This window comes from Podarcis vaucheri (assembly GCF_965113315.1).
Source record: "Podarcis vaucheri genome assembly, chromosome: 10".
Lineage (NCBI taxonomy): Eukaryota > Metazoa > Chordata > Lepidosauria > Squamata > Lacertidae > Podarcis > Podarcis vaucheri.
Window position 1 is genome coordinate 71,850,529 of NC_138748.1, and position 23,321 is coordinate 71,873,849.

The following is a 23,321-nucleotide window of genomic DNA, read 5'->3' on the forward strand; positions in this document are numbered from 1 at the left end:
ACAAAGATAAGAAACAAAGAAATCAATTTTTTAAAAAAGAGACAAAGTTATTTACATAGTAAAAGTACTCATCAGCCCAATCCTTCCCACCCTTCTCATTATACTGTTTGATATAACATTCTTTTTTTCACAGGTTTACATTGTATAATATCATTTCTTTCTGCTTTGTATACATTCCTTTGATCTTTTTCTTTACAAATATCACTCAATTTCTGCTAATATGGAGTTATTTGTACAATAAAGTTTTACATAATTCTTAAATATTATCCATTCTCTAGTTGTTTTTTGTTTTGATATTCCTGTAACTGATCCCGTCAGTTTTGCTAATTGCAGATATTCTAACATGAGACCTTAGGCTTTCATTTAATTTATATATTTTTTATGCATTCTTTCCTGTCAGGGACTCGAGGTGGTTGTAGTGAATAGCTCAATGAAGACATTTTTCCATTGTGTGGCAGCTGTGAAAAGGGCAAATTCCATGCTAGGGATTATTAGGAAAGGAATTGAAAATCTCAGTGCCATTCTTCAAATCTATGGTGCAACTACATTGGGAGTACTGTGTCCGGTTCTGGTTGCCTTGGGTCAAAAAGGATATTGTAGTCCCTGGTAGAAGTCCTTATACTGGACGTGTCCTGCAAGGATTCATAGAACCATAGAGCTGGAAATCACTCCCAGTGGTCATCTATTCCAACCCACTGCAACACAGGAATCTCAACTACAGAATCCCTGATAGAGGGCCACTCAACCTCCCGATGGAGACCATTCCATGGTTGAACAGCTCTTACCATCAGAAAGTTCTTCCTGACGTTTAGTCGGAATCTCCTTTCTTGTCACTTGAAGTCATTGGTTTGAGTCCTACCCTCCAGAGCAGGAGAAAACAAGTATGCTGCATCTTCCATAGGACAGCCCTTTAGATATTTGAAGATGGCTCTCATATCGCCCCTCAATTTCCCTTTTCCAAGCTAAACCTAAGTTCTTCCAGTGGCATAGCTGGGTTTTTGCTGCCCGGGGCAGTCACTGAGCTAGACTGGTGACTGGGAGTGGCAGCCGAGACTACATAACACTGGTCTTGAAAGACCTACATTGGGTCCCAGTACATTTCCGAGCACAATTCAAAGAGTTGGTGTTGACCTTTAAAGCCCTAAACGGCTTCGGCCCAGTATACCTGAGGGAGCATCTCCACCCCTATCGTTCTGCCCGGACACGGAGGTCCAGCGCCAAGGGCCTTCTGGCAGGTCCCTCACTGCAAGAAGCAAAGCTACAGGGAACCAGGCAGAGGGCGTTCTCTGTAGTGGCAACCGCCCTGTGGAACGCCCTCCTATCAGATGTCAAAGAGATAAACAACTACCTGACATTTAGAAGACATCTGAAGGCAGCCCTGTTCAGGGAAGTTATAAATGTGTGACATTTTAATGTATTTTTAATCTTTGTTGGAAGCCGCCCAGAGTGGCTGGGGAGACCCAGCCAGATGGGCGGGGTACAAATTATAAATTATTATATTATTATTATGAGCTTGCTGCCCCTCTCACTGTTCCTCATCCAGGAGCCCCAACAGTCCTCCCCTCTGCTTGTTCTTATTACCATTTAAAAATATAAAAATACAAAATATCAACAAGTTCTCTCCACCACCAGCTTCTGTGCAGCTGGGAGAGCCACTGTGGTGTAGTGGTTAAGAGTGGTGGATTTGTAATCTGGTGAACCGGGTTCGATTCCCCACTCCTCCACATACAGCTGCTGGGTGACCTTGGGCTACTCACACTTCTCTGAAGTCTCTCAGCCCCACTCACCTCACAGAGTGTTTGTTGTGGGGGAGGAAGGGAAAGGAGAGTGTTAGCTGCTTTGAGACTCCTTCAGGTAGTGATAAAGCGGGATATCAAATCCAAAACTCTCCTTCTTCTTCAAAAGCCTGGCTTACACTCCAGACTTCCCCCTTGCCCCAAGGTGGTGGAACCACCCACTTTGCCAACCACTAATCTAGGGATTTTACACTATTCAGAGGTTACGAACAGGAGAAGTTAGTCTTTTGGGATGACTAACCTCTTTTCTATTGTTCTGTTGTCTCTTCCTGAAAGTTCCTGCCTGTGTCCTATTATGTTTACTCTGCTTTGATAGGAGTGGAAAGAGTATAAACCTAGTGAGAAATGACTAACTTCTCCCCTTGTCCGTCTCCTGAGTTTAACTCCAGTAGATTCTATAGTGTGTGTGTGTGTGTGTGTGTGTGTGTGTGTGTGTGTGTGTGGAAACTGGTGGCAGCAGCAGCACTGGGAGTTTAAATGAGGAGAAGAACCATATTCGCCACCTTGAGCCCCTTGGAGTAAAAAAAAAGTGATGTCCTAAGAAAATTGGCATTGGCTTTTACAGGCCAAAAGGGACGTGGGTGGCGCTGTGGGTTAAACCACAGAGCCTAGGACTTGCCGATCAGAAGGTCAGCGGTTTGAATCCCCGCGACGGGGTGAGCTCCCATTGCTCGGTCCCTGCTCCTGCCAACCTAGCAGTTCAAAAGCACGTCAAAGTGCAAGTAGATCAATACGGTAGGTACTGCTCCAGTGGGAAGGTAAACGGCGTTTCCATGCGCTGCTCTGGTTAGCCAGAAGCGGCTTAGTCATGCTGGCCACATGACCCGGAAGCTGTACACCGGCTCCCTCACCAATAAAGCGAGATGAGCGCCGCAACCCCAGAGTCGGCCACAACTGGACCTAATGGTCAGCGGTCCCTTTACCTTTAAGCTACTGAAGGTAATGGGGCCCTTGATATGTCCAGCTGTCCTTTGTCAACAACAAATTGTCGCTGTTTTTTGTGTGGAATATATGCTGTATGGTAATTTATGGACCTAATAGGCATCTCAAGCCATTTGCCCATGTTGTAGTGCAACCAGTCTATGCAGAATGTAGGCACCCTATATATAGAAAGGAGCAAACCAGTGATATTTTAGGGAGCAGGCTAGCAGGCGGGGCCCATTGCTTACATCATAGGAGCCTACACAACAGAAAACACTGTTGCTGTAGGTAGGTTTTATTTTATTTGTTTTTTATCTTATATTTTGGAAATGTACATCCAGGTTTGTTTTTCCCCTTTAAATGTTTTGGGGGCCTCCAAGAGAGAGGGGCCCTAAGCTAGAGCTTGTTTAGCTTATATGTAAATCCAGCACTGATGCACACTGTCATTTAACATGGACAGTAATTTTCTTCCTTGTCCTCACGACCAGTAATTCTTCCTTGTCCACACGACATTCTTCTCCAAATCACTGCCTTCCCAGGCTTTTCCTGACCACTTGACCCCTTCGATCGGTGACCCTGTCACAGGCGCTACATAATACCCATTATGCAGTTGTAAGAAAATGATATATTTTAGTGTAGCAGCACCTAAACTCGATCTCCCTGCCTACTGACACCAAACAGGTGTTGCGATGCCTGCTAAAACCATTTTTGCTTAGACAAGTCTACCTGGGCATGTAGAACATGAATGAGTTTTCAGTTTATTGCTGGTTTTATTTTTTTGAGTTGCTTTCTGGATTCTTCCTGACCATGTTTTTATTGCATTCTCTTTGTAAACTGCTTTGAGGGTTTATTTTTTTAAACAATCAAGCAGTGCATAAATGTTATGGAATAAATAAATCCCTTGGGGGCATGCTGGAGGTATAAATAGGTAACTATCAGATTTTGAAAAGCTGGTATCACTGAACCAAGTTCATCAGCTTTGTTGAATTAATCAAACTAAAGTTCGACTGGATTTGGAACAGATGTGCAACTAATTGTTACTGTTTCGAATTTTATTGTGTTGCCTTCCTTGGTGGGTGGTGCTTAAAGCAGGGGTCAGCAAACTTTTTCAGCAGGCAGCCGGTCCACTGTCCCTCAGACCTATATATATATATATATATATATATATATATATATATATATATATATTTTGGGGGGGAGAATGAATTCCTATGCCCCACAAATAACCCAGAGATGCATTTTAAATACAAGCACACATTCTACTCATGTAAAAACACACTGATTCCTGGACCGGAATCAGGGCAGGCCGGATTTAGAAGGCGATTGGGCTGGATCCGGCCCCCAGGCCTTAGTTTGCCTGCCCATGCCCTAAAGACCATGATCTACTCCTAGTATAAAACAACTTGCAGTGGTCATTGGAGGGAGGAGGGAAACCAAAGTTGTTCAGCTTTTTTAGGGGAGCCCAAAGTTGTTGAGCTTTTTTGGTGGGTGACAAAGTCGTCTAGCTTTTTTGGGGGGTGTCATAAGATGCACAAAACCAACACAGACGGTAACAGGCAAATGCAGCGATACAGGAAAGTAAACTAGCAATAACGACCGCCCATTTCACGTAACAGACAGGCAGAGCGAGGACAGAGGTGGGGCAGAGGATGGAGGTGGGGTGCTTCCAACAAGCAATCAGATGGGAGCGATCAGAAGGGATCCCACGGTTGGAAGGGAGCCCACAATCAACAGCGATCACTCGGGGATCGACCAGTAGATCGTGATATACCTCTTGGATACCCCCAGGGATAAAGTTCCAGGCACTGAGGATACAATGCTTTCCTAAAGTACTCACCAACAAGGGCAGAGTTGCCACTGAAGCCCAATCCAAGCCCAGCGTGGTCAAGCACGGTGAATCTGTCCAGGTCCAAGCAGAGATGAAGCCAGAGACAACCATCCAAGACCTAGAACCTGGGGGAATTCAGGCAAAAGTGCCTGGGCGTCTAGACTCAGTAGCATTTCCAAGAATTAGAAGTCTCGAAAGGCAGACCATTTATCTTCTGTTATCCTGAACCACACCCTGGCCACAAGTTCTGGCAGGGATTGCTTCCTCGTATCGCCCTTGTGCAGAACCCTGGGTCTGTTGGCGCATGCTGTGCGGTCGCCCTTCAACGCCGACCTGAAGCTTCTGGCACCCTCTCAAGGACTGGGTGGTAGGGACTCCACCTTCTCCAGCAGCTCCACCTCCATAGGTTCTTCACCAGACGTCAGCCCAGAGGGATCCACAGCACTCGTTTCAGAGAGCCCTGCTTCCTCCTCAAGGCTGTTGACCTGCTGTCATCCTCCGAGGTCTCCAGGCCTGGTACCCATTCAGGACTAGGCACACAGCCTAGAATCACAGAGCTGTAGAGTCAGAAGGGACTTCCAAGGACCATCTAGGAATGCAAGAATCACAGATGAAGCATCGGTGATGGTGGGCCATTTGACCTCTGTTTAGAACACCCCCAATGAAGGCAAGTCCATCACCTTCTGAAAGAGTCCGTTCCCCTGCCAGGACATGGAGATGACGGCTCTCGAACAGATTGCTCTTTGCACTTGATCCCACCTACTTGTTCAAGCAACAAGCTGCTCGTTCCACACGCAGCCAAGGCAGGTCAGTGACTTGTGGCTGGCTCTGCGCCAAGCTTGTCCACTCAGCCGCAGGTTCTCCCCTTGCACCGCAAAATGCTAAAGTCCAAACAGAATGAGATTCGAGGCCCAAACAAGATTTGGGACCAGAAATGGGAGTAGAAAGGTGTGTCTTAAGAGTTTTTCTTGTTAGGTATATTCACAACAGACATCCCAAAGGATAACAAAAGAGTCTTTCCACATGCAATAACGGCTGCCAGGACTGTATTCTAAAAGTCAGATAGTTGTTTATTGCCTTGACATCTGATGGGAGGGCGTTCCACAGGGAGGGAGCCACCACCGAGAAGGCCCTCTGCCTAGTTCCCTGTAACCTCACATCTCACAGGGAGGGAACCGCCAGAAGGCCCTCGGAGCTGGACCTCAGTGTCTGGGATGGAGGTTGTGGGTGGAGATGCTTCTTCAGGTCTACTGGGCCGAGGCCGTTTAGGGCTTTAAAGGTCAGTACCAGCACTTTGAATGAGTGTTACTGTTGTGCTTGGACCCTGCTTGTGGGTTTAACCCAGGCCTCTAGGTTGTCACTGTGAACACAGGATACTGAACTAGATGATGGTCCATTGGCCTGATCCAGCAAGCTCTTCTTATGTTCTGATGAGGGCAAATTCTCCCAGAGGCTAATCCCAGCCTCTGAGCGCTGAGTGCTCACTGGAAGGACAGATCCTGAAGCTGAGGCTCCAAGACTTTGGCCACCTCATGAGAAGAGAAGACTCACTGGAAAAGACCCTGATGTTGGGGGAAAGTGAGGGTACAAGAAGAAGGGGATGACAGAGGACGAGGTGGTGGGACAGTGTTCTCAAAGCTACCAGCATGAGTTTGACCAAACTGCGGGAGGCAATGGAAGACAGGAGTGCCTGGCATGCTCTGGTCCATGGGGTCACGAAGAGTCGGACACAACTCAACGACGAAACAACAACAATCCCAGCTATCTCTGTGAGATAACAGCTCATTTGGGGAGGTCACAAAGTTCAACGGAAGGAGAGGGTGTTGCTTTAAGTCTGCAGCAGCCCTAAGTGCACTGCCCACCAGGACCTTCTGGGGCCCATTGTAGCTCTCTCAGCCTCCCTGAGCCCCAGATTCCCTCTCCCACAAGCTGGTCATCAACCCGGAAAGAAGGTTGCAAGTTGGTCTGCTTGCAAAGTGCAAAAGCCAGTGGTTTCTCTTGCAGCACCGACCCCCCGAGAGTGCCTTCGTTCCATCCTGTCACTTACAAAGCAAAGGTCATCTGTGGCCAGGAGTCCACCTCTTGCTTTCTCCTTTTCTCATTGGCTCCCAGGAGGTTGGGCTGTCGATTAACCTGCCACAATCAATTATTGCACTGGTCTTGGCTATCGTTGCTCAATCATTTCATGAGAGGAGAAAATGAATGTCTGGGGAGCCCTGTGGACAACTCTGCAATTCTATGATTCTAAGATAGAGCAGGGACGCGGGTGGGTTGTCCTCTCGGTCAGGACAAAGAAGTGTGATTACCTGACAGGGAAAACCAGGAACATGTCAATATTCCTATTGTATCACTTGATGGGTATGAGGCGGAGGGCAAGGGAGAGATGGGGGCAAACCTGATGATCAGGTTTCTGCTGGAAACCCCCTCCCATAATGTTATATAACCATGATGTATTTGTGATGTATGCATGATGCTTCACTAAGTGTATTATGGGTATAAGGGGAAACTTATGAAAGTGGGAGCCATCCTTTGTTTGAGGCTTCTTCCTGCTTCTTCCATGAGGTGGGTAGAAGACCCACCTGCTTGGGCCGGCCTTTGACTACCTGCCCTCGGCCAAAAGAAAAGAGGCTGACTCTTTTGCTGTTCTTCCTTCCAGGATCACCCACCCACCCTCCCTCAAATTAATAATTTCTTGCCTCCATAATTTCATCCTAGGTCAGCGGCCTTCAAATTAATGATTCTTTCCTTACAGGCTAATATTTTGTGTTTCAGGTCAGCGGGCACTGCTGCGGTCGTAAGATGGTTGCTGTATTCAGAACCGGGAAAAAATTTTCCCTGCATTGGCAGGTTTTGCCTTCCCCATAGCATTTTGTCACAACCTTGCCGGTTTTAGGCCTTGGCAAGGTAGCCTTTAGTCTAACATCAAGTCGGGGGTGATGCATTCATGCTCCCTCCCCATGCGGTGGCGTTTGCAGGGCCCATTAAAGGGCAAAACCCGTGAGTCCCTGGCCCTAGAGCAGTGGTGGAAGGGCATGCTGTGTAAGTTTGCGCTTTGCAGTACCCTCTCACTGGGCCTCATCAGCCTGCATATCCTCAGCCAGGTGGGCTGAGAGGGTTACCTGCCAAGGCCTATGCCAAGTTTCCCACTTCTGAAGCTCAATAAAGTTGTGGCCAATTTGAACCCATACTCTGGTCTCTTATCTCATCATTTGGGGAAAAGGGGTAGGCACCACAGACAGGGTTTAGCGCGTGTGCCCGCAAGCTGCTGTTTTGCTCCAATATTCTTGGCTGGTGTCTTTGTTTGTCAAATCCAAGTGAGCCCAAGGATTTTCGTACAACAACCCCAAGACAAGAAAGAGTCACACACCATTTGTATCATCCCAATCGTCTTGCAAAGTATTTTGTTGGCACCGTTTCTTTTTAATCAATGAACCGGGGACTATACAAGCAGCAACCTTTGCACAGTCTTGGGGAGAAGAGGTCTGCAGGGCTAGCACCTGGCAAATGGGTTTAAGGTGATGAATGCAGGGAGTCAGAGCCAAGGAAAGGTCATTTCACTTCTGGGATGTGAGTCTACCTCAGAGGCATGGAGTCTGGAGAGGCCAGTTTGGCACAAAACTGAGGTGGGCGGAAGGAGAGCAGAGGATGCAAACTGGGGAAGATCCGTAATGCTTTCTATGTAATTCATACAGATTGCAGAATTCAGCCTTTCTGGGCACAGAATTTGGATTCAAGCACAGAAAACCGAGATGCAGTGGTACCTATGGTTGCGAACGGGATCTGTTCCAGAGGCCCGTTCGCATTCGCAACATGAAAAGCCCGCAACCTGAAGTGCCGTATCTGCACAGGTGCGTGGCATGATTTGGTGCTTGCGCGCATGCGCGAGCAGCGAAACCCGGAAGCAACCCTTTCCGGTACTTCTGGGTCACCACAGGACACAACCTGAAAAGACGTAACATGAAGCAAACGGAACATGAGGTATGACTGTACAGGTATGACCTTGGTTTTCGAGCGTCTCAGAAGCCGAACGCCAAAAACCCATAAGTGATTGCTTCCGTTTTTGAACACGCCTCGGAAGTCAAACGGCTTCCGGTGTGTGTTTTTCCATTTTTTCAATGGAACCACCCATTGATCCTTGGTTTCCGAACATTTCGCAAGCCGAATGGTCTTCTGGAATGGATTACGTTTGAAAACCGAGGTTCTGCTGTAATAGCTGTGAGGTACAAATAGGAAGATATTTCCCTCCTGCCCCCATCTCACTGCACACATCCTTAGAGAAAACTGGGGTGACTAAGGGGTGAATGGATCAGAGCAATGCAGTAAAAGGATCTGGGAACAGGGAGAATCAAAGCTGCAACAGTTTCCCAAAGGAACTGAGAGGGTAGGCTATGAGCCTCGCTGAACCCAGGCCCCCCAGCTCTGAGGACCCTCCCAGGCCTCAGATACTGCCCACCCCACTTCCCTCCCCAGGCCCCAATCTCCAGCGACAGCACAAAGCACCGAGAGATCCGTATGTTTCCAAAGGAATATTTCTTGTCCAGACCATCTTCACCAATGGAGCCAGTTTAATCTGCCACGTCCACAATGAGAGGAGCCACGTAGTCCGAGTGGCGGATCCCGAAGGTCAAGCCACGTTGTGGGGTGTGCTGCAGGAGGAAGGAGAGACGGAGGGACAGGGTTAGGCACCGCCAGCGGAAAGGAAGGGGTGGGGGCACCGAACAATGGAGAGTAGCTGGAAAGTTGGTGCAGTGGTTAGTGTTGGGATGCTTCCAAGGGAAAGGGGGCAATTTGCAAGCACCCAGCTGGATCCAGCCCACCGGCCAGTAATAATAATAATAATTTATTTATTTATATCCCACCCTCCCCAGCCGAAGCCGGGCTCAGAGCAGCTAACCACAGTAAAATGATACAACATTCTAAAATCATTTCATTATAAAATCAGTTCAAATCAGATTAATGGCAACCATTGGGCTAGAGTTCTGTGAGGATTGCCAAAGGAGGGGGTCAGGCTGTGCCCTGGCCAAAGGCCTGGTGGAACAGCTCTGTCTTGCAGGCCCTGCGGAAAGATGTCAAGTCCCGCAGGGCCCTAGTCTCTTGTAACAGAGCGTTCCACCAGATTGGAGCCACAGCTGAAAAAGCCCTGGCTCTGGTTGAGGCCAGCCTAACCGTATAGGGCTTTAAAGGTCAAAACCAGCACCTTAAACCTGATCCTGTACTCCACCGGGAGCCAGTGCAGCTGGTATAGCACCGGGTGATTGTGATCCCACAGTGAGGACCCCGTAAGGAGCCTCGCCGCGGTATTCTGCACCCGCTGGAGTTTCTGGGTCAGTCTCAAGGGCAGCCCCACGTAGAGCGAGTTACAATAATCCAGTCTGGAGGTGACCATCACGTGGATCACAGTGGCTAGGTCAGGGCGGGAGAGGTAAGGAGCCAACTGCTTAGCTTGGCGGAGATGAGGGTAGCCGGGCGATCTCCGGTCCTTGGCTCAGCCTGAAACAGTGACTCGCAGCTTCAGAAGCCTTCGGAAGCTGGAGCATGCTCTAATCAGCAGAGTAAATAACACTGCGCAAACAGAAGTGGCAGGAGACGGCTGTGAGAGCATATTTACAGGCTCACCCACCTTGCAGGGGTGTTGTGAAGATTTAAAAAAGGGGAGAACTAGGCATGCCACCTTGAGCTCGTTGGAGGGATGCGGGATATCATAGAATCATGGGAATGGTTAAGTAAACTATGTGACTACGTGGAGTTAGCAAAATTGGTGGACTTGATAAGGCATAAATCCAAAACTATAATTCAGAAAGAATGGGAATGCTTAAATGAATATTCAAACAAAAACTTCTTGGAGGTCCCGGTCCACAGGGAGGTTAGACTGGCCTTGACCAGAGCCAGGGCTTTTTCGGCCGTGGCCCCGATCTGGTGGAACGCTCTGTCCCAAGAGACTAGGGCCCTGCGGGACTTGACATCTTTCCACAGGGCCTGCAAGACGGAGCTGTTCCACCAGGTCTTTGGCCAAGGCGCAGTCTGACCCCCTCCTTTGGTAATCCTCAAAGAACTCCAGCCCAATGGTTGCCATTAATTTGACTCTGAATTGATTTTAGAATGAATTGATTTTAGAATGTATTTCTATTAATAGATTGTGATTTTATGCAGACTGTGTTACTTTTACTGTTGTTAGCCGCTCTGAGCCCGGCTTCGGCTGGGGAGGGCAGGATATAAATAAAATAATAATAATAATAATAATAATAATAATAATAATAATAATTACTACTACTACTACTACTACTACTACTATTACTACTACTACTACTACTACTATTTAATGGGCCCCATTACCTCCAGTAGCTTAGGGCCTCATCAAACCTAAATCCAGCCCTGCTCCTGTTCTCACAGTGGCCAAACCAGTGCCCATTGTGGAAAAGCAGGATTCAGTCACGAGAGTCCTCTCCCCTCCCAGAGTTTCCAGCAACTGGGGATTCAGAGGCAGAACTTAGGCATCAAACTGTGGAGGCCGAGCATTGCTAGCAGCCATCAACAACTCTCTCCCCCTCCACGAATTTCTCCAACCCTCTTTTAGAATGAATTGATTTTAGAATGTATTTCAATTAATTGATTGTGGTTTTATGTAAACTGTGTTATTTTTACTGTTGTTAGCTGCTCTGAGCCCAGCTTCAGCTGGGGAGGGCGGGATATAAATAAATTGTTGTTGTTGTTGTTGTTGTTGTTGTTGTTGTTATCATCATCATCATCATCATCATCATCATCTTTGCTGCAGGACAGTCCCCCCCCCAACCCCATAATGCCTTCTGCTGCCACCTGCCGTCACCTTCTCGGGGCTGTAGGCTCCTGGACCCGGCTTCAGAGTGTTGTCTCCTGGGGGCATGTTGCGGGCCAGCATGCTGAAGTGCGGTGGCCGTTTCTTGTAGACGCTGGGATCCACCAGGCGGTAGTTGCATGGCCCTGGCGTCTGTTGAGCAAGGGGAGAAAAAGGGTCACACGGGTGGCGCTGTGGGTTAAACCACAGAGCCTAGGACTTGCCGATCAGAAGGTCAGCGGTTTGAATCCCCGTGACGGGGTGAGCTCCTGTTTCTCGGTCCCTGCTCCTGCCAACCCAGCAGTTCGAAAGCACACCAGTGCAAGTAGATAAATAGGTACCGCTCTGGTGGGAAGGTAAACAGTGTTTCCGTGTGCTGCTCTGGTTTGCCAGAAGCGGCTTAGTCATGCTGGCCACATGACCCAGAAGCTGTACGCCAGCTCCCTCGGCCAGTAAACAAGATGAGTGCCGCAACCCCAGAGTTGGCCATCACTGGACCTAATGGTCAGGGGTCCCTTTACCTTTACCGGGCATGGGCCGGATCACTCCCGCGGAGATCCTCCGTGAGCCAGGCTGGCACATCACGGCACTGGAAATCACTTCTGCGCATGCCCAGATGCTGAAAACCGCACCTGGGCAGAGGCAATTTCCAGCATCTGAGCATGCGAAGAAGCGTTTTCCAGAGCCACAGAAGAGAGTCCCCACGCTGCACTTTGCTGGTTTAGCGCAGCACGTGGGGGCTGGCCAAGCGGTCAGCATGGTTCGGGGGCGGCTCATGGGCTGATTAGGTTGCTGACCTCTGACTTAAGTGTTTGAAAATAATCTCCTATTTGAAAATATTGTTACTCTTTTGTTTAAGAACCAGGTCAATGCACCACCCCACCATACCTGAAGGAGCGTCTCCACCCCCATCGTTCTGCCCGGACACGAAGGTCCAGCGCTGAGGGCCTTATGGCAGTTCCCTCATTGTGAGAAGCCAAGTTACAGGGAACCAGGCACAGGGCATTCTCGATAGTGGCACCCGCTCTGTGGAACGCCTTCTCCTCAGATGTCAAAGAGATCTGAAAGCCCTGTTCAGGGAGGTTTTTAATATGTGACATTTTAATGTATTTTTCATCTTTGTTGGAAGCCGGCCAGAGTGGCTGGGGAATCCCAGCCAGATGGGATTTCTGGGATTTCTTGGTTGTGCGTTCATCAGACAATTTCAAGGTCACCGGCAAAGGGGAAGAGGATTTCATAAATCTCTCACTCCACGGTCTTCAAAACCTGTCCGTTCTGCTACTCACCTTGCTGAGGTCCTCATAGAAGCTGCCGATTGACTTGCGCCCATAAATGGAGAAATTGGGGGCAGAGGTCTTGCCAACCACATTGGGCCCCAGCATGGGAGGGAGCCAGTAGGCTGCAGGCCCTAGAGGTGGGGGGCAGGAAGTGGAGAGAAGTGATTCAGTGGGGCATATGGGAACGTATAGAAGCGTATGAGAACCTGGAACCTTCTGCACTCAAAGGAAACCTTCTATTGCTGAGCTGCAACGGCCTTTCCAAAATAGAGACGTATGAAACTACCCCATACAGAGCCAAACCACCAGTCCAAGTCCAACAGAGGTATTTTAAGGGTAGTGCGGCCGGTTTGACAGCACTGGGCGCCGCACTGCTGGGGGCGCCACCATAATGCTATAGAACGGAGAGTGAAAGCCGAGGGGGGCACTGAATTTTCACACTGCACAGGGCACCACTGAAATTTGAGAGGCCATAGTCCTCCACTGGGTCCATGTCACTCAGGCCAAAGCGATGTTATAAGAATTCTAAGGTCTCAAATATAAATTAAATGTTCATAAATGTACAAGGCAAACACAGATGTAAGTACACTGGTGCCTTGGTTTAAGAGCAGCTTAGTTTATGAACAAAATGGATTAAGAACGCTGCAAACACGGAAGTAGGTGTTTGGGTTTGTGAACTTTGCCTTGGAAGCAGAACAATTTGAGTGTGTTCCATTTGTAAATTGAGTCCCCCGCTGCTATGGGAAAGCACGTCTTGGTTTAAGAACGCTTTGGTTTAAGAATGGACTTCTGGAACGGATGAAGTTCGTAAACTAAGGTACCACTGTATATAGACCATGTATCTGAAATAGTACAGGAGAGCAAACCTGAAGCCATTTGGACTCTCCCAAACTGATCTCAAATATTTCTCTGCAAGGAGGAAGGAAATGGGGAAAGTCTTTTGCTTACCTGTCTGAAGGGTGTATTTGTGTATGAATAAGGTGAGCCTGTGACCTGGGTTCAGGAAGTAAAGTATTCACAAAAGAATGGCCAGACTGCCCAGGTAATGCAGTCAGTGACCATTAACAGATATCCCGGCAAACAGGATTTCTGCTGTAGACCGTATTCTTCTGTGATGTATGTGTGATGTTTCTGGGAGTGGTCTTGGGCTACAGGGTGGGCAATTTCAAAAATCTATATAGGGGCTTGCGCACCATTCTTTGGGGTTCTCCTCCCTCCTGCGTGTGGTGAGTGGGGACCCTTTTGCAACAGTTCCTTGACTAAAATCAGGCTTACTAGCTATGGTTTTCTCAGTAGTGATGTACGGAAGTGAGAGCTGGACCATAAAGAAGGCTGATCGCCGAAGAATGGATGCTTTTGAATTCTGGTGCTGGAAGAGACTCTTGAGAGTCCCATGGACTGCAAGAAAATCAAACCGATCCATTCTGAAGGAAATCAGCCCTGAGTGCTCACTGGAAGGACAGATCCTGAAGCTGAGGCTCCAAGACTTTGGCCACCTCATGAGAAGAGAAGACTCCCTGGAAAAGACCCTGATGTTGGGAAAGATGGAGGGCACAAGGAGAAGGGGACAACAGAGGACGATATGGTTGGACAGTGTTCTCGAAGAGACCAGTATGAGTTTGACCAAACTGCGGGAAGACAGGAGTGCCTGGCGTGCTCTGGTCCAGGGGTCACGAAGAATCGGACACGACTGAATGACTAGACAACAACAACAACAGCCGCTTTGCTTCTCAATATACTTTGCTTGGCCTCTGTTATTTTCTCTTACCAATAGGGAGCCCACTTAAGGACTCTGTACGGGCTCTTGGATACCCCATAAGGGAAAAGGAGCAATTTTTTTTCTTATAACCAATAAATGTCATTTTTACCTTTGTCTGCAAACACCCTTCCCACCTGGCGTCCTCTCTCTCACCTGGTGTCTGGTCGTTCTGGAATTCCTTCGTCCGGTAGGCAAGGGAATACATGGGGGCAGAGCGGTAAGCCCATCTCCCTGCTTTCTCCGGAGAATAGCAGCCTGTTGGAAGCAGAGAGCCACAATCTAATCAGGGTGCAGAAGGGCACAGAGGAGGGTTGACATTCAGCAGTCCCTTCCAGCTCTTTAACTCTATGATTCTCTGTACGAACCCCCTGTTGAAAAACCTCCGATGCAGAGTCCACCACCTTCTGAAGGAATCTGTTCCGAATGTTAGAAGGATACTGGAATGAAGTTATATTGCTTTAGCAGAAATGTTATAAAGAATTAAGTAAAAACAGATTGTTAATGGGCCAAAGTGGAAAATTTAAGGTTAGATTGTGTTAAGATAAATTATAGGGGAAAAATTGAGAAAGATGGAAAGGATTTGCTGAAATAGCTAATTGAACTAGAATACAAAAAAGGGAGGTGTGAGGAGGTCGCCGAAACAAGTAAATGAAAGGTAAAGATACGGAAATATTGGATGTGTTTTTAAATGTTTTTGTTTTTCTTGTTGTTTTGCTGTATTGTTTTTTGTTTTTGTTTTTATTTTTGATGTATTGTAAGGTATTGTTTTGTTTTGTTTAACTTTTTATTGTTTCTTTTTTCTTTTTTCTGTAACTATTAAACTTCTAATAAATATCATTTTAAGAAAACAAAATGAAGGAATCTGTTCCATTGATGAACAGTTCTTTACCACCAGGAAGTTATTCCTAAGCTTCAGTCACAATCTCCCTTCTTGTAACTTGAATGCATCTGCTATGGAGCCGCAGAAAAGCAAGTTTGCTCCATCTTCCCCAATGGAAGAACATTGGAATACGGCTAAGTTAGAAAGGGGAGTTTTGGTCTTGCGGCTGCTCCCTTTCTTCCCAAAAGAAAAATGGGAAGTGCCTCTTCACTAACTCTAACCCCCTGTCTCCCTACTAATTCCAGTTGTTGACTTCTGCTAATAAAAGGAGCCTCTGCAGAGCTAGTCGGCAGCTTGCTTGGAGCATGCTTGCCAGAGTGCTTCTGTAGCCTTATTGGAGTTCACCGATTGGGTCTGCATTGCTCCGGGACAGAAGGAAGGAAGTCAAATGACACCGAGGTTGGTTCAAAGAAAGAGTTTATTCTGCCCTCCGGATAGCAGAAGGCACTTGTTTGATCAAGTCCACAGCAAGTCCAAAGAAATGAGAAGTTTCATGCAGTATATATATCCTCCAGGCACCCTCTCCCCCTTCCCCAGGAATCCAGCCACGTCAGCTTGTATACGCAGGTTGACATCACAGATGTTCCTCCTCCGGCACTCTTAACCATAAAAGGGATTTCCTTCCTGCACTCCTGACCATAAAAGGATATTCCTCTTCCTACTCTTATATTGGAGGAAGACCCCATCATCTCCGGGAACACGCTTCTGGCGTTTTCCCCAGACTTGGGTCTGTGTGTCTTTGTGGTCAAAACATAAGATAAGGCACAAACGTGTTTTCTCTGTTCTACTGGTGCAGTCAGGGTCATCCTTGACATCACAAACTGATAAAGGGGAGAGCTGTGTTCTTGTTAAGCATTTGCTCAACGGCTCAAGTTTATGCATTTTAGCTAAGGGAAAATAGGGATTTTGGTGCAGTTAAAAACTGCTTGCACAGTCAGTTTTGGGTTTTGGGAAACCCATTCCTTCACTTCCGCACAGCTCACTTGCATTCAAACTCCCGTCATCCTAGTCATTCCTACAATGGTGTGATGCCCTGGGAATCGGATTCAGAGGCTGAACCTGAGGAATCCCAGCCTGCACAGGAGTCCCCGCCTCCAGGGCCGGCTGAGCTTGGGCTGGGGCTTGAACCTGAAGCGCCCTCACCTGTGCCGGATCCTCAGGATCAGGCACCAGCTGAATCCGCTCTGGCTCCGGAGGTGATGGAGGACCCATTGCCTGCAGGTGTGCCTCTCTCAGCCCCGTCAGGGGAAGGTGAGGTTGTCTCTGGGTCCAGTAACCCTCCAGCCTCTCCTGAGCTGCAGAGGCTCAGGGCAGAGAGGTGGAGGGAACTAAGTTCTTGCAGGAGGAGAGCTCACCTCCAGGCCAGGAGAGGCGAGTCACCTGTGGACCGGGGCCGCCCTATGCCTCAGAGGAGATAAAGGCCAGCCAACCCATTCCCAGGTTGCGGGAGCAACATCGTTGGTAACCTGTTCCTGCCGGTATCCTGACCTGCTCTCCTGCCAGAGTTCCTGACCACGCCCGACTCCTCCCTTTGGACCTCGCTTCGCCCCGACAGACAGCCTTCATACCTTTGACCTAGGACCAGACTTAGACCACGCCACACGGTAACACCCCCCCTGGGACCAGCACAAATGGGGTGCCTCAGGCCCAGATTTCAAGACAGACCTGGCCCCGGGGTCCTAAAAGGCGGCACATCCTTGGGGCGTCCGTAGATGGAATAAGCAGGAATCCCAGCCCTGCCCCTCGTGGTCATGTTGGTTGGGATGAGGTAGCCCGGGCCGGGGGAGCAGTTCTCTTGGTCCTGGGAGTGGCGAGTGCCAAAGCTGTAGGCCGGGGCCCGGGTGCGAGAAGGGTCATGCAGTTGGTAGCCTGCAAGGAGAAACAGCAGCAGGGAAGGAAGGTTAGACGTTGGGCCAGAGAGACATGGCGGGGGTGGGCGGGTGATTGGTTGCCAAACATTTTGGGGCCACTGCCCACTAGGTTCCATAAACACACCCCAGGGCCCCTCCCGAACCCTATGAAGGTGACCCGGAAACCGCAACTAATCCAGAATGCGGCAGCTAAACTGGTAACTGGGAGCGGCCGCCAAGACCACATAACACTGGTCTTGAAAGACCTACATTGGCTCCCATTATGTTTCCGAGCACAATTCAAAGTGTTGGTGCTGACCTTGAAAGCCCTAAACGGCCTCGGTCCAGTATGCCTGAAGGAGTGTCTCCACCCCCACCGTTCAGCAGGGACACTAAGGTCCAGCTCCGAGGGCTTTCTGGCGGTTCCCTCGCTGCGAGAAGCAAAGCTACAGGGAACCAGGCAGAGGGCCTTCTCGGTGGTGGCGCCCGCCCTGTGGAACGCCCTCACACCAGATATCAAAGAGAACAACAACTACCAGACTTTTAGAAGACATCTGAAGGCAGCCCTGTTTAGGGAAGCTTTTAATGTTTGATGCATTACTGTATTTTAATGTTTTGTTGGAAGCCGCCCAGAGTGGCTGGGGAAGCCCAGCCAGATGGGCGGGATACAAATAATAAATTTATTATTATTATTAGTAGTAGTAGTAGTAGTAGTAGTAATACATTATGCAGAATAGTGGCTTTCATCACCCACTAGGGAAGCTAATAACCCAACAAAATTCAAAACAGTAACAATTAATTGCACATTTGCTCAAAATCAAATTGAAAGCATTTAGTTAATTCAAAAAAAAATTAAGTTTGATACAAGGTACTGCATGAGAAATATATTTACGCATTCTCCCTAACAAAAGTATACGAGGCAAGGAAATTTTCAGCATAAAATATTGCTTTGGTACAGATTTTTCCCAGCCACCCCTTTTCAAGAATCAGTTTTTAAAATCCTGTGAGCAATCACAGCAAAGCTCAAAAGCTGAGAGGGAAATGACAACTGACTGCCCCCTCTTGCTTGTCCCAAAAGCGATGCTTTCTTGGAGAACTGATTTTTGTTTTCTGCAAGTGGTTGACATTTCCTTCCTGTCCTTTTTCAACCTTTTATTCCCATGCCCGCCGCAACATCCAGTGGCAAGCAGTTCCACAAGTCGTTTCTGTTCTGGGTGGGCTGCTCCTGTTTAGCCCATTCTAGGGTTTGAAAGGTGGACTTTGCCCCCACCCCAAATTCACTCACCTACGTTTGATGGGAGAGCATATTTGGGCCCGGGGCTGCTGTAGAGGGCAGCGATTGGCCCTCTGGGCCGGTGGGGGCGCCAGGACCCCACCCAAACATCTGTCGACATGTTCCGGTCTTGGGAGAGGAAGGGAAAGGAGATTGTGAGCTGCTTCGAGACTCCTTTGGGTAGTGATAAAGCGAGATATCAAATCCAAACTCCTCCTCCTCCTCTTCTCCTTCTTCTTCTCCTTCTTCTCCTTCTTCTTCTTCTTCTTCTCCTTCTTCTTCTTCCTGCTGTATAATAGGGGAATGCACTCTGCTAAGTGAAGAACTTTGCTACCATGAGTTAGGAAAAATAATACTAATCAATATATCCTCTCCTGTTACTCACAACATTCCCACAAAGTCATGCATCCACAGCAGCGACCAGGGGAGGAATGACTGCTGGGAGGAGCGCAAAGATAAGAAATGTCATGGTGCACAGCTGTACATCATACGCCTTCCTCTGCCCCAGCTGCAACAAAACATGTCTCTCCCACATTGGTCTCTACAAACTTCTATCAGTTTGACTTCACACACACCCCAAGGCGAACTCGTCTGTTGCCTCCCGAGAAATATGGATGCCAACAAACAACGCTGCAAAATCCAACTATTTAGTTTAATTAATGCAACAAATCTGGTGAGCTGGCTCCAGCTGTTCAAAGTCTGATAGTCATTGACACTCACAGTTCCCTTGCAGCTCCCTTCCCTCTTAGTTGCGGGGTCAGGTCAGGCTGTGACCCAGAAGCAGCCCTGGAGCAGGCGACAATTTCCCACTACAGATAATAAAACACACACAAATGCCATCTGTCCTGAATGCTTTAGCTGAGATTCCTGCATTGCAGGGGTTGGACTAGATGACCCAGGGAGTCCCTTCCAACTCTACAATTTTATGCATGCATAATAATAATAATAATAATAATATAAATTTTTATTGATACCCCACCCTTCCTGGTTCAGAAAACCGGGCTCAGGGCGGCTAACAACAAATTTAAAACACTTAATTGATGCAACAAAAAACAGCATAAAATACAGTATAAAACGTGAATAACAATAAATTCTGAATTCATTTTAGGGGGAAATCAATCCAATAAACATTGGATGATCACCAGGGCTAGCTGGCTAAATTAGTCCTCTTTGGGCCAGCGAGGAGACCAGGGGAGAATTAGCTGTGGGATCCCAGAGCGGGTAATCTTCATAAAAAGGGGAGAGGGAGGGAAGGAAGGGGAATAAAAGATCAGGCTAATTCAAATTGAAAACCAGGCGAAATAGCTCTGTCTTACAGGCCCTGCAGAAGGAAATTAAATCCTGCAGGGCCCTGGTCTCCTGGGACAGAGCATTCCACCAGGTCGGAGCCATCACTGAGAAGGCCCTGGCCCTGGTGGAGGATAGTCTGACTTCCTTAGGGCCCGGGACCCTAAGATAATTCCAGGCATCTGATGAAGTGGAGAGAAGCCTGTGCCATAATCAGTGTGATATTCCTTAATGCGCTTTGTATTTGCTTCTTTCGCTGTGCCTGCCAAGTTAGTCTCCCGCATGGTTTCCAAACAAAACCAGCAAACACACGCCATTGTGTGGGTCTCTCTCTCTCTCCCGCCTCTCTCTAGCCCAGTTGCCATGCCAGCGGGGACAGCAAAACAGAGATTGACCATGCGCTGGCGGCAGCCGTGGCAGTGTCCTTCTTTGCACAAAAGCACCCACATACACAGCTGAAGAATGCCTGGCAGATGACCACCCAACCCCTGCCCTTTAAAACTTCCTGGAATCACAGGACTGTAGAGTTGGAAGGGGCCACAAAAGTCATTCGGTCTAACCCGCCCAGAAATGCAGGAATCTATCTTCTTCTTTTTTTAATAAAAGAAAAAGGCAGTCTCTAGCCCTCCTGGAAGGAGAGTTACGATGCAAAATGCGTAGTAAGCGAGAGGTGACCCCAGCTTGGCTTCTCCTGCCTCTAAATTAGTGGGTTTTTTAAGCCAAAGTCAGATCTGTATCCTATCTGGTAATAATAATAATAATAATAATAATAATAATAATAATAATGGCAAGTCCGATTATTAAAACAATTACCGTATTTTTCGCTCTATAAGACGCACCAGACTACAAGACGCACCTAGTTTTTCGAGGAGGAAAACAAGAAAAAAAATATTCTGAATCTCAGAAGCCAGAACAGCAAGAGGGATCGCTGCGCAGTGAAAGCAGCGATCCCTCTTGTTGTTCTGGCTTCTGGGATAGCTGTGCAGCCTGCATTCGCTCCGTAAGACGCAAACACATTTCCCCTTTTTAGGAGGGAAAAAGTGAGTCTTATAGAGCAAAAAATATGGTATTTCACATTTTTAAGTCCTTGGGTTTTCTGTTGCTTCAATTTTGTGCTATTTTATTTTAATTCATCACAGAGAGAGAGAGAGAGACCCAGCCAGCCTAGCTCTGGGAGCTGGAGTACAAAAAAGCTGTAAAAAATAAATTTAAAAATGGAGGGCACCAGGTTCCTGTTTGAGATGGTGTGATTGCCTGAGGCCATGAGAAACTCCTAATCTTCTTCATGCATGTGGGAGAGAGAGGGAAATGTTTCAATGAGAGGGAGAGCATAGTAGTTATAAGCAGTGCTTTTTCTCTCTCTAAACAAATGTTTAGGGTTGCTCTCATTTTCCTACTCCTATTGAAACGCTGCCCCTCAATGAGGCCAAACTTAGATTTGCAAATTATTGCTCTGGAAGAATGGCAGATGAAGATGATGGACTATATGGAATTGGGAGAAATGACTGGCAGAATCCGAGACCAGGGAGAAGAAATGGTGGAGGAAGACTGGAAGAAATTTAAAGACTATTTGCAGAAATACTGTAAAATTAATGAATGTTAAAATGATGTTGGACTGAAAATAAGTGGTTTTGGTATTAAGGCTAATAAGAATATGTAAATATAGATAGTTATATGGATGAAAATATATAGTTATAATAGGTTAAGAATACAGAGTAAAGATAAATGAAAGAGGGTAAGGATTTGCTGAAAGGACTTTGTAAACGGGAATACAAAAAGGGGAGGTGTGAGGAGGTGAAGGAAACAGGCAAATGAACTTAAAGATATTGAAAAATGGATTATTTCTTTTTTAAAATATTTTTTCTTTCCTTTTTTATTTTTTCAACTACCTGTTGTTGTTGTTTTTGTATTTTGTATGTGTAATTGTTGGTTTAATTATTTTTAATTTTTAAAACCTATGTTTAGTGTAAAATCTCAATAATATTTTATTTTTTAAAAAAGACAGATTTGCAAATTATTTAGGGGGTATGCATACCCCTGCGTACCCCCAGGGAAAAAGCACCGGTTATAAGGAACCCAAAGTGTCCACACACACACACACACACACACCACCCTGTAATCCAGGAATCAGGATAGAGAGAGGCGCAGGGAACATGATAGACCCCTATGTAGTGCCGATAGATCTTATTGCAATTTAGTTCTAAGGCGGTGTTTCCGAAGAATCCCTCACCTGATCTCTTGAGGCTATTGGAGGATCACCTGCCCAGGTCTTCAGGAGTAAGCAGGGAAGCTTTGGCGCCGGGGCAGCCTGAGCTAGACTCGCCTAGCGGTTTGGATGAGTCCCTTCCGTGGCCGGTCCAGGGAGGGAGTCCCTGCAAGAGAGAGTCATTCCCAGGAAACGAAGAACTGTAACGTCGGAAGGGACCCCGAGCTCTTTGCAATGCGGGAATGACAGCTTAAAAACCCCAGCCTCTGCTCCGGTGAATCGCTAGAATCAGGGAATCGTGGAGTTGGAAGAGACCCAAGAACCAGCTAGTCCAGGCACCCCCAAACTCGACCCTCCAGCTGTTTGGGGACTACAACTCCCATCATCCCCAGCTAAAAGGACCAGTGGTCAGGGATGATGGGAATTGTAGTCCCCAAACAGCTGGAGCTGCCGAGTTTGGGGATGCCTGGAATCTCGGCTAAAGAACCCCTGGCAACACAGCTGCCTCGATTCCACCCCCAGTTTCTCCCCCAATATTCTGCCACTCATCCCAGCCAGCCAGACACGGGGCGACGGACGAGGGCACCCCACCGCCTTTCCAACCAGCAGAGGACAGATCCCAGGAGATCCAGCGTGGGTTGGGTGGGGAGATCTTGGAAGGAGAAAGGGAGCCTTTCAGAAAAAGCGATCCCCGACGGGGTGTGGGATCCCCAGCACTTAAAGGTCTCATCCCCAGCCACTGAAGAGGCGGAGAAGGGATGGATCCTGCGGGAGACGGGGCTGGGATCCCGGAGCACCGACCTGGGGCTGGGAGCGGACGGCAGGGAGAGCTGCTGGACCCCCGCTCGGCGCAAGGCGGATCCCGGAGAGAGAGAGAGAGAGAGGCAGCCGGACTGATCCGGCCCGGAGCTGCCCCAAGCCTCCGTCCCTCCGGCTCGCAGTGTGTACGCTGTTTCCCGGCAACGGCGCCTCCTCCTTTCCCCGGTCCCGGGGCGGCTCCGTCGGGCGGCTTCAGCGCAGCGCCCGCTGCGTCCCTAACCAGCGCCTCTGGTCTGTCCGCGTAAAGTCTGTCCTGGGTTCAAGAGAGCGGGCGGGGAGGGGAGGTGTCAGGCGGGCTCCTAGTAAGTCTCGGGTTTCTTATTGTCACATTTTTACGGGGTTTCTCTTTTGTTGCAATGTGATTGCAATTGAGTTTCCAGATTTTTAAAACAGGTTTCCCCATCGAATGGTTTTATGAACAATTGTTGCAAGCGGCTCTGGTTTAGTTTGCTTTTATGAATGACTCAGTACAGCGGTACCACGGGTTAAGTACTTAATTCGTTCCGGAGGTCCGTTCTTAACCTGAAACTGTTCTTAACCTGAAGCAGCACTTTAGCTAATGGGGCCTCCCGCTGCCGCCGCGCGATTTCTGTTCTCATCCTGAAGCAAAGTTC

At 48.1% G+C, this 23,321-nt stretch overlaps 1 protein-coding gene across 3 annotated transcripts; it reads right to left on the reverse strand.

Moving 5' to 3' along the window:
* Positions 1–7,944: 7,944 nt before the first annotated feature.
* LOC309541429 (ciliary microtubule associated protein 1A-like) lies at positions 7,945–22,851 on the reverse strand. 3 transcript variants are annotated; one of them, XM_082239298.1, is made up of 8 exons: positions 22,690–22,851; positions 19,116–19,204; positions 18,408–18,524; positions 16,938–17,141; positions 14,546–14,647; positions 12,643–12,764; positions 11,369–11,509; positions 7,945–9,191 (listed from the first exon to the last, which is right to left on the reverse strand). In XM_082239298.1, exons 3-8 carry the CDS (start codon positions 18,514–18,516, stop codon positions 9,111–9,113), a joined length of 759 nt encoding a protein of 252 aa, XP_082095424.1. In that variant the 5' UTR covers positions 18,517–18,524; positions 19,116–19,204; positions 22,690–22,851; the 3' UTR covers positions 7,945–9,110. The 3 variants fall into 3 exon arrangements, with proteins under 3 accessions (XP_082095424.1, XP_082095423.1, XP_082095422.1); XM_082239297.1 differs by lacking the exon at positions 22,690–22,851 and adding an exon at positions 21,913–22,044; XM_082239296.1 differs by lacking the exons at positions 19,116–19,204; positions 22,690–22,851 and having other exon boundaries at positions 18,408–18,638.
* Positions 22,852–23,321: the final 470 nt, after the last annotated feature.